A 14,322-nucleotide genomic window follows, 5' to 3' on the forward strand; every position below is an offset into this window, starting at 1 on the left:
TTTTTCCGCCCCCCTGACAGTTTAAAAATTTGTAAAGCTTCCTAGATGAAAAGTTTCGCTTTGCCCATCTCGCCTCCATTAAGTTTCCAATTTGGAAGTCAGAAATAAAGTTTTTAATTTTCGCCAAGATTATCTTTTATGAAAAAGGGGTATTTTACTTTAAGAAAATACCTTAGAGTTGGAGAAAGAGCACAATGCACTTTTCCGGTGTCATCACCTGGCATAGGAAAAATAACACTGGAAGTCACTAATTTCTGTGGATAATGTTTATGTGCATTCGAAGCATCAAACTGATTCAGGACGTGAGTTTGCAAACTTGCGACTTATATCTCGCTCTCAGAAGCTCTATTGCATATGGCCTTCAATGCAGCTGGAATTCGAAGGACCCCGACTGTCGACGTAGAATTAATGAGAACTAGCGTTTCAACAAATTTACTAAGGTCCATTTAACGGGCTGAAAACAAAGGACGTTGTCCATTTTTCCACAGAATGAACACCAAACCTAATTTGATCACAGAACTCCTGACTGAAAATTGTCGAAGTTTCGCAATTTGGTAAAACTGCACAGGCATTTTTTAAAAGGGGCAAAAATTCGGATCCAATTTTCCTCCGAGGTATAACATGGCAAAGCCGCAAAATTGTTTTGTGGAATTTGCTTATTTGGAAATTTCATTTTTCTGTTCCGTGGGTGCCACAGGAATTGCCTGGAGATAATTAGATTCTATTGCGAGGTTTCTACAAGTTCATGCTTGTTGTTCCCGGTTTCAAAGTGATTACCACCTGCTACTGGGGTTTCCGTTATGTTTTGTTATAAATGTGGTCATTTCAGGGGAAAAGACCATTAAAATTTATTTGAAACAACACTCACACCGAACGTGCAATAAACACAATTTATTACCCTTCAGAAGGAGAACGTATAGCGGAAATAAGCGCTAAAGCTTCTGCAGGAATTTTATAAAATTGCTGACGCTTAGGTCGTAGCTACGTCCTTATGTTTGCTTACACACAGTTCGCGAAGAAATTTCCAATATTCGTCCTCCGATGTAAACAAGAAAATTCTCTGGAAACCCGGAAAAGGCACGAGAAGAACGTGTTTAGATTCACATATATGCAAAGTGCTAGTCGGCATAATCTGGAGATATCATCCAGTTTTTAGCGATTTCCAGCTTTATGCAAAACATGCAGGTTTTTGGTTTTATTGCCGCGTGAGGTGGAAGCGGCGGGTAAAAAATAGGAGAGGATCGGGCTATCCAGAACTCCAGGGATGAATTCAATAGTTAGATGGCTGAAAATGATGTTGTATATTCATCTTCTGTGTCGCCTCAAAGATGCGTTTGGAAAGTGGCGCAAATGTGGCAAAATATACGAGAAATATCATTTCGCATTGTAAAACTTTTATTAATGTATAAAGAGAAAAATTAGAGCGGATAGACATATGGAAAATTCTTAGTGGCAAGTCTGCAAAAACGGAGCATAAAAGCAGATGTGGAAAAAGGTAGTCGGGCAACCCGGCGACATGTGTTTCTACTTATTGGCCTCACCAATCATGTGCATGTTTAAAAGACGGATCGAATCATAAGCGAGTGTAGCTTGGAATTGAAAAATGGAAGAAACCATCTCCTCAACTTATCTTCAAAATTAGAGAAACGTTCGGAGATTTTATGCTAGGATAATATTATATAATAGCACTTGAGGATTGTGTGATATTGGTCATTCAATATACATATATAAAATGAAAAGTTTCCAATGGTAGTTAGATTTGCGATTCTACTTTGGATTATACGCAACTACACTTGTTTGTTAGTGTGAATTAAGCAGTCGTGGTAGCACTCTCGGATAGTGAACACCTCGTTCATAGTAATGCCATACATACATATAGTAGAATCAATGCATCTTTGTGTGCCCGTCATCAACACGCCGCCATTAATATTCATTCGGCACAACTAATTGCCATTTCAGTGTTGCCGACAAAGTATCTATTATTGACGATTATTTTCCTGGCAAAGACAATTATTTTTGTTACTGTAATGCACACCTGATCACGTTTTCCTCTCGAATCTATTAAATTATTATTGTTTTTCCATTTCACGCTATAAATCAGAATATTGATTTTTCAAGGGCTAATTTTCCCCTTGTAGTACATGTCATCTCATGAAAACTATTTCATGAGTAATGAACATGCATATGACACCTTGTCTTGTCTTTGCTCGAATGGGGTACCCAACACATAAGGGTCTAATTATAGAACCAAGGGCCCATAATCAAGTTTATCTCTATGCAAACTACTCTAGTTGACATGCAAATGAAACTTTGCTTAACTTCGGCATTGTAGATTGCGAGACGCAGATCATTATTATTAAGTACGTATGGTTTATTACGTTGCCGGTAGCTTATTAACCCTATGCCCGTGGGCTATTTTTTCCGTACTCCCAGATTATGTTTCATGTATGCGCAGTTTATTAGGGGTACAAATAAGTTTCCGCCGTTTAACAAAGCATGGTCCCACCAGAAGGTTATGCTGAAATTGCTAGATGTAAATCTTACTATCGCAAGTTTGATCAACTAGTAACAACATAACCTAGAAGTATTAGTGGTTTCGTATCAGCATCACATTTTTTTTTCTTGCAAAAATGTCAAGTTTTGTGCCGAATAAGCGTCATTTGCGGGAACTTTTGATTTACTTCTTTAATTTGAAGAAATCTGCAGCTGAGGCGCATCGATTGCTTGTAGAAGCATATGGTGAGGCTGCTTTGAGTGAGAGAAGTTGTCGTGAGTGGTTTCACAAGTTTAAAAATGGTGAGTTTAACGTGGAAGACAAAGGACGCAGTGGAAGGCCGAAAACGTACGAAGATACGGAATTGGAAGTGTTATTGGAGGAAGATTCGTCTCAAACACAAAAAGAACTTGCACTTACATTAGAAGTGACGCAACAAGCAATTTCACATCGTTTAAAAATGTTGGGAATGATTCAAAAACAAGGAAATTGGGTTCCTTATGAACTGAAACCCAGAGACGTCGAACGCCGATTTTGCATGAGTGAAATGCTGCTTGCCAGGCATAAAACAAAGGGTTTTTTGCATCGTGTAGTCACTGGGGATGAAAAATGGATCCATTATGATAACCCAAAGAAGAAGAAATCATGGGGTCCACCTGGCCATGTTTCAACATCAGTAGCCAAATCAAATATTCATGGAAAAAAACTCATGTTGTGTATTTGGTGGGATCAACTTGGTGTTGTATATTATGAGTTGCTCAAATCGAACGAAACTATTACTGGAACTCTCTACCGAACACAATTAATGAGATTGAGCCGAGCACTCAAGGAAAAACGCGCTCATTACTACTCTAGACATGACAAGATTATTCTCCTACATAATAATGCTCGTCCGCATGTTGCGGCACCGGTTAAAACCTATTTGGAAACACTTAATTGGGAAGTCCTATCCCACCCGCCATATTCACCAGACCTTGCCCCATCCGACTACCACTTGTTTCGATCAATGGCACACGGTCTGTCTGAGCAGCGCTTTACATCATATGAAGATACCAAAAATTGGGTCGATTCATGGATAGCTTCAAAAGATGAAGAGTTTTTTCGCCGTGGTATCCGAATGCTGCCAGAAAGATGGGAAAAAGTAGTGGCCGTTGATGGGCAATACTTTGAATAAAACGTAATATCCCGTTCTTTCACAATTAATTCCAATTTTTTTATAGAAAACGGCGGAAACTTATTTGTACCCCTAATATTTCTTTTCGTCCGCAGTTTTTTTACGCGCATTCAGATTAATTTTCACGTGTCCGTAGTTTATTTTTATGTGCATTCAGATTATACAGGGTGTTTATTATGTACTTCTACAAACTTGTAAGAATGATTCTTTGGCTAATTTTAAGACGAAAAATTCATATGGACATGGGCTCGAATGGACTTGGTTCTTGAGACGTTGGGCTGGGAATTTTTTTTTTTTTTTTATTGGTACATTGTTGTACCTGAGTTTAAACAATCATAAATTTTATTTGCCCCTTAAAACAGCCGTTTGAAAAAAAAACGGGTTTAAAATTGAACTTGTGTTGGAAGTGTCTAAGTTGAATCACTGAAGGTTTTCGAAAAATAAGCGGGAAAATGTTTTTTTTTTATTGTATTATAATATGCCAATCTTGGATCATCTAATAGACTAAAACTACACTACTTTTGCGAATAAATTAACAAAATTTGTAATAATTATTGAAAATGACTGCCGCCCGCTGCAATGCATGCATGAAGGCGCGTTAACAATAATTGACGAACTTTTTCGAATATACTTGATGCCTGATTAATAAAGATACACGGTTCAACTAGCCTGTTTCTTAAACCTTGTTCATTTTTGACTGGAGTTTTGCGACTTCAACTGACCCCACAGAAAATAATCCAAATGATTCAAATCTGGTGATCTGGGAGGCTTCTTTTTTGAAGCCCTCAATCTCAAGAACCAATCCGATATGGATCCATGTTCACATGAACTTTTTGTCTTAAAATTAGTCAAAGATTAACTCTTTAAAGCTTGTACAGGTACTTAATAAACATCCTGTATTTTAAAAAATAATATTTTGAAACCTATGGAGGATTCTCTGGGTAGCTACGTGATGGTCTAAAATCAATTCCGATGTAGACCGTTTTTCACTCTTCCATATCAGAGAATGGATAACCAATCAAGTTATTGCTACCTTTTGCAGCGAATGGAGTAAAAAATGTCTCCCTCCCCAGTTCAGCTAATGGACGAAGTAAATGTTACGCTAAGGGAGCATTCTTCTGAAACTATTTATTTGACAAATTAGTTAATGTATCTTATGAATATTTCAGCAAGTTTAATATTATTAGACTTTGATCATGATCCTTTCCATGACGGTTCACTGTAGCCTGCATATTCGTGGAAAAGGGCTCCATATATTTCACGGTCTTGTATTCAGTCGAACGTGTGTATCTTTCTAACGCGGGGAACGTTTTTAACAGTTTTTAGTTGTAGTTGTTTTGTCTCCCTTTATACCAAATTGTATGGCCCTGCGAGTCCATTATTCCCTTCAGAATTTATGACTCCTTACACCGAGCACAACCTCATTTATCTCGAAAATTCTGACAAAAATTATTTGGCTCGTGTGATATATTCCGCCCCTAAAAGAACCCATTTAAAATAGGGCTGCGAGAATTGATAAGTGGGTAAGATTCCCTAATAAATAGGTAATTAATAGCGGCAATTTGTAACATTTATTTAGCATGTCCCGGCAGATGAAGCTAATCTGCCTCGTGGCCGGGATTTTGATGACGTTTTCCCCGTTAAGCGACTAGGTAACAATTAATGTTCTGGACAAACTAAACTGGAAATTTATTGCCAATAAAAATGTTACAATTAAGCCCTAGCTGGACCTAGGAGCAACTGAAATAAATTTGAATGTGACATAACATATTATGGCTTCGGGCTTTGGCAGGTTGACGGTATTTATTTTTCAGGCAAAATTACGGATTGAGACCCTCTTTTGATTCGTACTTGTGCCTGGAACGGTTTACTAAACGGTTTAATAAAAAATGAGTTCAGGCCCCATAAAGCTTCTATAAGCCACAAGCGCACCCCATAAGATTAATGCTCGAAAGAAAATTAGTCCACCGATGTGTTCTTTGGATTTATAGCCTCACAATTTACAAGTATCTGACAACTAAATAGAGTGAGCCGTGAGCATTTGTTAGGGCATAATGTCTGGATCCCGTAGCTATTATTTAAATCCCCTGAAACATATACCGTGTGTATGCCAGGGGAGGCCCCTCAGTGGCTGGTTTAATGTTGACGTATTTATCGTTCCCATCGAGGTTAAGTGATAATACTATATATATACATATATATATAGGTATATACATAACACTGTATATAGGTATATAGCTGGATGGAAAGTGATGTTGCGGGGAGAGAACTTTCGCATCCCCTTTACGGGAGCCCTACGGCTCCATAACTACATCCATGCAGTTCTACTTACTTTTACAAAACAACTGCTGAGTCATATTATGTTGTTCCCTTGTTATATGTTATTGATTGACTGAATAGATTATGTTTGGTGGGTGCCACATCGATAGAAAAGCAGAGCTGTCCACGCCCGCATAGTTGTCGCTTCATAAATAAATGTATTAGGAAGCAAGGGCTCTATGACAATGGCTTAGGAGGATAAATGCTTTAGAGTCGTGCCAGGATAAGGACGTTCCATACAAAAGCCTTCTCTGGATTACCGTGGAAAATTTCCCTGGAACAATTTTAATTCGGCCAACAATATTCCCGGGTCGATTCAAGAAGTTCGGAATTTCTTCTCTCGCCCTCGACACGGGCTTGATTATGCAATACATAACTTTTTCCATTTAATATAGTAAGGAAGATGAATGCAAATAGCCCTAGGAAAAATCTGAGAGGATTAAGGGCTGTTACGGCGCAATCCCTCATTTCAGCTCTGCGTTTAATTAATCAAAATAGTATTAAATCTCTAGGCCATGTTGAGCCTGCAGGAAAATATTCTGCTAGCGCCATCTTCCGTGTCGTTTTTGGACGAATCTCGACGAAGTCTTCGAATGTAAGCACAAGGCTGACTGCAAAGTGCTCAGCTGAAGTCCAGAGCGATAAGAAAGGTGAATGGAAGTAATCGCTGGAGAAATCCAAAAAGAATGTCACACTGTTCAGGTGGAGCAAAACAAACGCGGCAGAGGGCGCTGCTAAAATATTTTTCTACAAGCCCAGTGGATTTGCTGTTGACACTGCCGATTGCTGGCTATGTTTAATTGACCCGAAATGACCCGAACGAACGAAACCAAATAGAGTCGAAACCGCTCTTTGGGGTGCTCAAGTTAATTAAACTTAGCTGGAATGAGACATAAAATCGTAATATTTCTTTATGTCTCAGATTGAGATAGTAATGTTTTCAATCATAGTAATGTGAAGTGGTTCATTTGAACGTGATGTACTTTTCCATCTTTCTAAATAATTTTTTTTAGGCTTTCGAGCCATTCAGATCAGTTTTATGGCAAATCGTGGCAGTTGTAAAACAGATTGTGTGTTGATTTTAATACAGTTTTCTATGTCCTAAAGACCCGCACTACAACTTGTAAAATTCGTCAAGAACGAATAAGGGAAGGGATGTAATGTGAATATCATAGAAGAATATTCTTAGTTCAGTTTCCTTGCTTCCATATAAGTTATATCCCAGATTTCTAAGTAAGTTATTCGCGTATTAAAAATTCACTACGCCATCGACTAATTTATTCATTACTGCCTATCTCCTGTTTTGGTTTACTTCATGAAATATTAAATTTTGGCCGAAAAATCCGAAAAAGTTGGGGAAACGACCGCTGATTACCCACTCATAAATTCGCTCAAAGTTTGTTTTAATGAAAATTAATTTCAAGTTGCCTTCGTTGAACATCCTAATTACATCTTTATGAGCTAAAACAGAAAAACTGAGACTAACAGCAACCACTTAACTTTTCATAATGATTATATTATATTTTTTGAGGTTGAGTAGACACCTTGAATTGAATGAGCGTGAGAGTGACTTCTGTAATAATTCTTTAAGATTGGTGATGCATTTCGCTGAGGAAGGCATGATTTGATTTCAATCTGAAGTCGACCACTCATTTAGACAGTTAAACAAGATTAATCAAATAAAAGAAACAAAAGATTTTAAACGTTTTGATACCTTATCCGTCTAGATAATTCTCTGATTCGTGGAAAAAAGAAAATTTATGGATTTGAGAGCACGGATACCGCATTACTAATGATGAGCACGTACACAAGTTGACTGAACAAACGAGATTATCCGGCACATTCAACAGCTTATCGGGATTTTACGACAGCAAAGGCAAAAAAGGGGTGTAAGACAAGAGCGCCAAATTGGACCCTAAATTAGAGTCTACATTCCATTTGCCATGTCCCATTTCTATCCTAATATTTACCCTTGGAAACCTGAATATTAAAATCTTTAACGAGCTTTTAGAGATGGAGTAAATATGCATCTTAGAAGTAGGGCAGGTTTGTTTGAGGACATTATTCCGGCAGTTAATAGTTGTTTACCTAACGAGTGAGGAAAGCGATATGTTATCGCACACTGATTGCAGGTTGGCGCTCTGGATAAGGATGAATGCGGAGTGCTGCCCGAACGAAAAATATCAAAATTGGAGTTCCAGAGGGCGGTGTCGTGGGTCTAGTGATATTTAGTTTTAACATTAATAATTTAATTGAACTTAACAGTAATGTGTAAATATGCCAAATGACGAGTTACCGTGGATGGACATTGCACTGATATTGTACCAGGTCGACCGGTATGAAATGAGCGCTTTTTTTGTGAAAATAAAACATCAATTTTAACAAGGAAAATTAAAAAAAAAATATTCAAAATATTGACTATTGCTTTTTACACATTTTGACCGCCTTTCTGGCAATTTATGGATACCACGCCAATAGAAATGTGCCTCTTTGGCATCAAACCAATTAGACACCCAATTTTCTACTTCTTCGTAGGAATAGAAGTGCTGTTAAGCCCATGCGTGTCCCATCGATGAAAACAAATAGTAGTCCGAAGGAGCCAAGTCTGGTGAATACGGCGGATGGGGTAGCAACTCCCAGCCAAGTGTTTTGATGGTATCCTGAACCGGTGTTGCTTTGTGTGCAGGTGCGTTGTCATGGAGCAAAATTACCTTCCCGTGTCTTCTGGCCCATTCTGATCGTTTTTCGAACAATGCATTGTTTAAATTAATCAATTGTTGTCGGTAGCAAACAGTATTAACGGTTTCACCAGGCTTTAAAAGCTCGTGGTGCACCACACCTTTCTGATCCCACCAAACACACAGCATTACCTTCTTGCCGAATCGATCAGGTTTTGCAGTCGATGTTGATGGTCTTCCCGAATCAACCCATGACTTTTTCCGTTTAGGATTTTGAAAATAAATCCATTTTTCATCTCCAGTAACAATTCGATGCAAAACTGATTTTCTTTCGTGCCTTTGAAGCAAAATTTCACAGGTGTTTTTTCGGTTCTTCATCTGTCTTTCATTCAATTCATGCGGCACTCATTTTCCACACTGTTGGATCTTTCCCATAGCTTTTAAACGATCAGAAATTGTTTGTTGTGCAACATTTAACATTTCTGCCATTTGCTCTTGACTTAGTCATCTGCATCCAATAGTGATTGCACTTCGGCGTCTTCAAACTTTTTTGGTGGTCTGCTACGTTCTTCATTTTGCACATCAAAATTGTTATTTCTGAATCGTTGAAACCATCTTATGCACGTTGCTTCTGATAAAGCATAATCACCATATGCCTCGACAAGCATTCGATGCGACTCTGCAGCACTTTTCTTCAAATGAAAGCAAGAAATTAGTGCTTTCCGCAAATCATCATTTTGTGGCACAAAATTCGACATTTTTGGCACAATTAAATAATATATTGTTATTTGTTCCAGGGCTAGATTTGTACTAAATATGTTTTTCAGTTTGCATACCAACCAAGCAAACAAAAAAAAGGTTTGTTTACAACAAATGCCCTATATCGAGACATTTATATCCTGACGCTCCCTTCATACCGGTATACCTGGTAATATCAAGCAAAAATTAATATAACTCTCATAAGAAATATATTCCACGTCATACGTACAAAAGAGTCTTTGGCACAATGGACTGCTGACCCGGAACAGGGTTCGGTCACGGAGCCCCTTTCCTGTCTGTGCAGGTTGAAGTTTGATTTCACGTTACTTCAGCTTTGCGCCTCTGCGAAACTGAGATCGGTTACAGAGTCCCTTTCGCGCCGCCGCACGACAAAGAGGGATTACACGTGACTTCAGTTCAGCACCTGCGCGAAACAAAGATCGGTTACGGACTCCCTTTTCGGTTGTCACAAGACGAAGTGTGGTTCCACTTTCAGCACTGGATTTACAGACGCCTTAACGGTATAAATAGTAATAACATCCTAAAGTTAACCCTGATGAATGCTTGAACTCTGAAGCGACTATACCTCCCGGTCAATTTTAAACTTTTATGTAAAACCCAACATTACAATGAGCTTCAAGAATGAGGCGTCTTTGTAGTCAAAGATCTTTCCACATATTAGCTCAAGAGCTCTGGTAAACAACCCATTATTTTCTCAGACAATTCGCACACAGGGAGAGTATTTGCAGCTGACAATAAGACCATTCATCCAACATTATTGTCCCCGAAATGTGCTTTAGCCTTATCTATATTCTGCAAGAGCTGCATTCCAGATGAGGTTATCACTAAAAGATTTGTCGGTTTTGGACAGGTCTCTCTCTAATAGCATATTGGGAAAGTTTAAAGCGCCTTAACTTAATGATATATGATATGCCTAATCTTATTAAGGTGATTGAATATCGGACCCATAAACTTTTCGATTTCCATTACTTGCGGGTGTACCCAGCTAGAATTTCAAAGCATTCGCAGGGATGAGATTTATGCCGAGACAAAAACAGAATTCATGCAACATGGTGAGAAGTTGTAAACTTATTTGGAGAGAGATAGAGTTAGAATCTTATTTAGCCCAAACTTATTTAGAGGGTTTGCGAAAATTTCAACTCAAAGTTCTCTGTGTCGAGTGCTGAAATAAATTGCGCTATAAATATGTAAATGCATCTAGTGTAAGCCACGTTTAAGTCTATTGTTCAACCACTAAATATTTAATTGAGTTATGTCGTTGCTGGGCTCAAATAATATTTGTTCTTTTAGGGGCTGCAATGGAATTGCCAATTTGCCTTGCAATTTAACCACCTTAACTCGATATGTGACACAAATCTGTACTTGCATTTATCTCTCACTAATCACCAGGATTTTTTTCCTACAGATAGTTTGGCTGAATCCTTGGACGATCAGCTCTGGTAAATCGTTTAGGCCCCGAGTCCCCCAAAAATTCATCACAATATCAAATAGCAACCGAGTTCCCTCTTATTTGAAACAACAGGCCATTTTTACGGTAATTGTTTTAAATTAATTATGCAAGAGTTTCTGCGTTATCAACAAAATAAATTCAAATTTGAAGACGAATATTCATTCCAATTTTCGTTTTATTGTATCTACCTGAGAGGAGAAACTCAACTTCCATGATTGAACAATACTGGAAATAAACAGTTCCTGTTTATTTAGGACCTTAGCATTAGAATAAGTTGGCAGTTTTAAGAAAATAATCAAGAAAGTTGGAAATAGAGAAAGTTTAAAACTCTTGTTTTATTACAGGACGTGGCCATCATTGACTTCAAACTGCTCTTCGCCTTGTTTATTCGGCAGCCATGCTCGCGCTTTGGTTTTGGGGTGCGGCAATAAGTTTCGTATCAGGTGAGTCGAACTGAAGCGAACAGCAGGAGAAAACAGTGCAAAAATCTGCAACTTTCCTGGAATTAAATAACGTAAGAAAAACGTAATAAAAACGTAATAAAATCGTAACAAAACGTAACAAAACGTAACAAAAGGTTGCTTTTGTTCGAGCATACTAAAGCTGAATAGAGGAATACGCAAATGAGGCAGACATTAAGTATAGTGCCAGGACAATTTCCTGAAAACATTTTAATGAAACAGTAAGTCTAGGTAGTCGAGAAGGCCATTTATTTAATTGCATTGTGTCATTTTCAATAAATAATGAATATGCAAGTAATCAATCTTCTCCTATCTGAGCCGCGAAGATTACAAGAGATTTACCCGAAGTAGTTAAATTGACGATTCTGCTGAGAAAGTGGAATTTTAAGGTATTTCATTAAGGATTTTATTTTGTTGAAGTTCTATTGATAAAAAAATGGCACATTAATTACGGTATAAAATCTTATTACATTTTTGCTTGCGCCAGGGGAGAAATTAACGTCGAAAGCTAGACATTTATGAACTGCAAATGAGCTCTGCTAATTACCAAAAATGCAACTTTAGGGACGGGCAAGAATGTCACTTTATACTCTATATCAACGGGGAGTTGGCGATACTGGGACATACAGGGTGTTCCCCAAATAATGGTACACAATTGGTTGGTTGTATAGGTATAAGTTGGTACGTATATGGAGATGTTATCTGCAACAAAGAAATTCTAAATTACGAATTGAAGAGTGCAGAGAAAAAATCAAATGCAAATAATATTTCAAAGACGGGCAGTCCTAGTGACGTATATAAATAACGCATTTTTTCTTTTTCTCAAAATATTTATAAAATGTAGTGCGAAAGAACAATAAGGTTTTGTATCTAGGGAAAGTGCCCCCTGACAATGCTTTCTTTAATAAACATTAAAATTTACAAAATATTAGAATTATCGGGGACGTATTAAAATACCTCTAAAGCTATTAAGATCCTCCTAAACACCTCTATGGACGCACCTTTGTGGTGGAGCAGATATTGCTCGTAATTCGATTTAATCGTTTTGCTTTCACGGAAAGCTTAAAGCTTATTAAGGTAAAAGCCTGCGAAATATTGAGCCAAAAGCACTTGATATGTTTCATTACGAATCTGATGGATTCAGAAGAAGATCCGTCTAGACAGCTGTGACAAATATTGTTACACCCCCAAGTCTAGACGGTTCTTTCTCACAGAGAAAAGAATTTTTTTTCGTTTGATCCCATGATGGCACATTACGACGCTATTTTATGACAAAATATTTTTATCGCAATATGTCGACATAACTGACGCTCGTTGATGCCTCGTAACCTATCAGAAGTAAATAAAATATCCCCTGGAAAGGATAGCGACGACGATTTTAAACAGGGTGTTTCATAAACGTACCGACAATAATCCAGCGGATGTAGAGGTCATAAAAACAAATATTTAAATCGAATGAAGTTAAGTCCGAAATCGCTTCGTTTCGAAGATACAGTTTTTAATTTTTTGCTTATAAATAAAAAAAAAAAAAATAAATAAACGGTGCGGCGGACCAATTTTTTTAATGAAAAATGCCCCATTGAATGGCCGCACAGACGGCACTGTTTCAGGTAGAAATATTCTGCCTCTACCAGAACAGACACATTCATTGCGTCATAGCGTTTCCCTACGCTGTTATTAAGTTATTTTATTAATAACTTCGTGTTCTTATCCCAAATTGTTTTTGAATTATTCAAAAAATACATTAAAAAGAAATGAAACGCTTTGTGTCTGGGAAACGAAGCGATGTCCGTCCTAATTTTATGGGATCCAAATATTTATTCTCATAACCTCCACATCCACTGAAAGGTTGTCGGTATGTTTATAAAACACCCTGTATAAAACCAGGTGGGAACAGGTAATGGGAAGAATTAATAAGACGATATTTCACGCCTCATTGTAATAACAATAAGTCCTGCAATGATGTAGAGAGATACTAAATTTTGTTTTTCGCCAGAACTTTTAATACTTTTGCTATAAATTCCCCCAACATCCGACTAGAAGGGTCTTAAGACAGTCAAAAACAATACTTTTGCATCTGAAAAATATTGATGGGCTTATGGCAGTGACGAGGAAATTCGGAGGAACTTCCTAATAATTTTTTATGGCTAAAATACATTATAAATCTAGCTTAAAGCGGGACTATATATTGGAGTTAGAGTGCTAATAGGGTCACATGACACTCAAAACCTTGGATGGCCCTCGAAGACGTGTCGGAGGTACGAAAAGAGGGCCACTTGTTTCGCGACATGTCGCTTTCTTCTTTTATAAGTTACATTTCACCTCGTGTCTGGTATATGTGCTAAAAAAGAAAAGGAGGAGTGCCGGGAGTATATAGAGACTTGTATGGCCTACGTGTTACAGCTTCTGCCCTACTTTCATTAGGGATGATTTCAGCACCATCATTTAGGTTAAGTAGGTAAAACGATTAGTGAAAATTCTGATTAAAAAAGTGTCGTGGTCAGAACCATAATGTAGTTTCGCAGGACGAAACTGCAGGATCGCACCTGGGGCTTAATTGTTCGCCGTAAATCTTCTTGCCACTGGCACTCTGCAAAATCAACTGCTGCTACAGCATAATGTTATTAGACCTATTAATACTCAAACAATTAGCTGCCTCTGAATTCGTTTGTAATTAAACTGAATCGTAGGTATAATTTGCCAATACACGTAATATAATTATGTTGTCAATAATTAGATATAAATTTAATAAATTTCAATTCCATTAAATAATAAAAAAATAATTTGGAGTTAATTATGTGGATACCTACGCTATAGAATAGCATAATAATGCTAAAGCCAATACAATGAAAGAAGCAAATTTGGGCGCAATTTTGTTAACATAAGCATTTCTTTGCAATTTAATTAACGAGAGCATTCTCGAGTTTTTTTTGTAATATGAACGTTGCAATGCAGTTTTATTTGTA

General features: G+C 37.5%; 1 protein-coding gene across 1 annotated transcript in view; it reads left to right on the forward strand.

Annotated features, from left to right (window-relative positions):
* LOC136350826 (Ig-like and fibronectin type-III domain-containing protein 1) overlaps positions 1–14,322 on the forward strand; it is a 101,682-nt gene that overhangs the window by 56,442 nt on the left and 30,918 nt on the right. The window contains exon 2 of the mRNA XM_066302916.1: positions 11,240–11,338. Within this exon, the coding sequence (XP_066159013.1) occupies positions 11,293–11,338 (46 nt within the window). The 5' untranslated portion in view covers positions 11,240–11,292. The remainder of the gene's footprint in view (positions 1–11,239; positions 11,339–14,322) is intronic.

The sequence above is a fragment of the Euwallacea fornicatus genome, chromosome 4 (assembly GCF_040115645.1).
Source record: "Euwallacea fornicatus isolate EFF26 chromosome 4, ASM4011564v1, whole genome shotgun sequence".
Classification (NCBI taxonomy): Eukaryota; Metazoa; Arthropoda; class Insecta; order Coleoptera; family Curculionidae; genus Euwallacea; species Euwallacea fornicatus.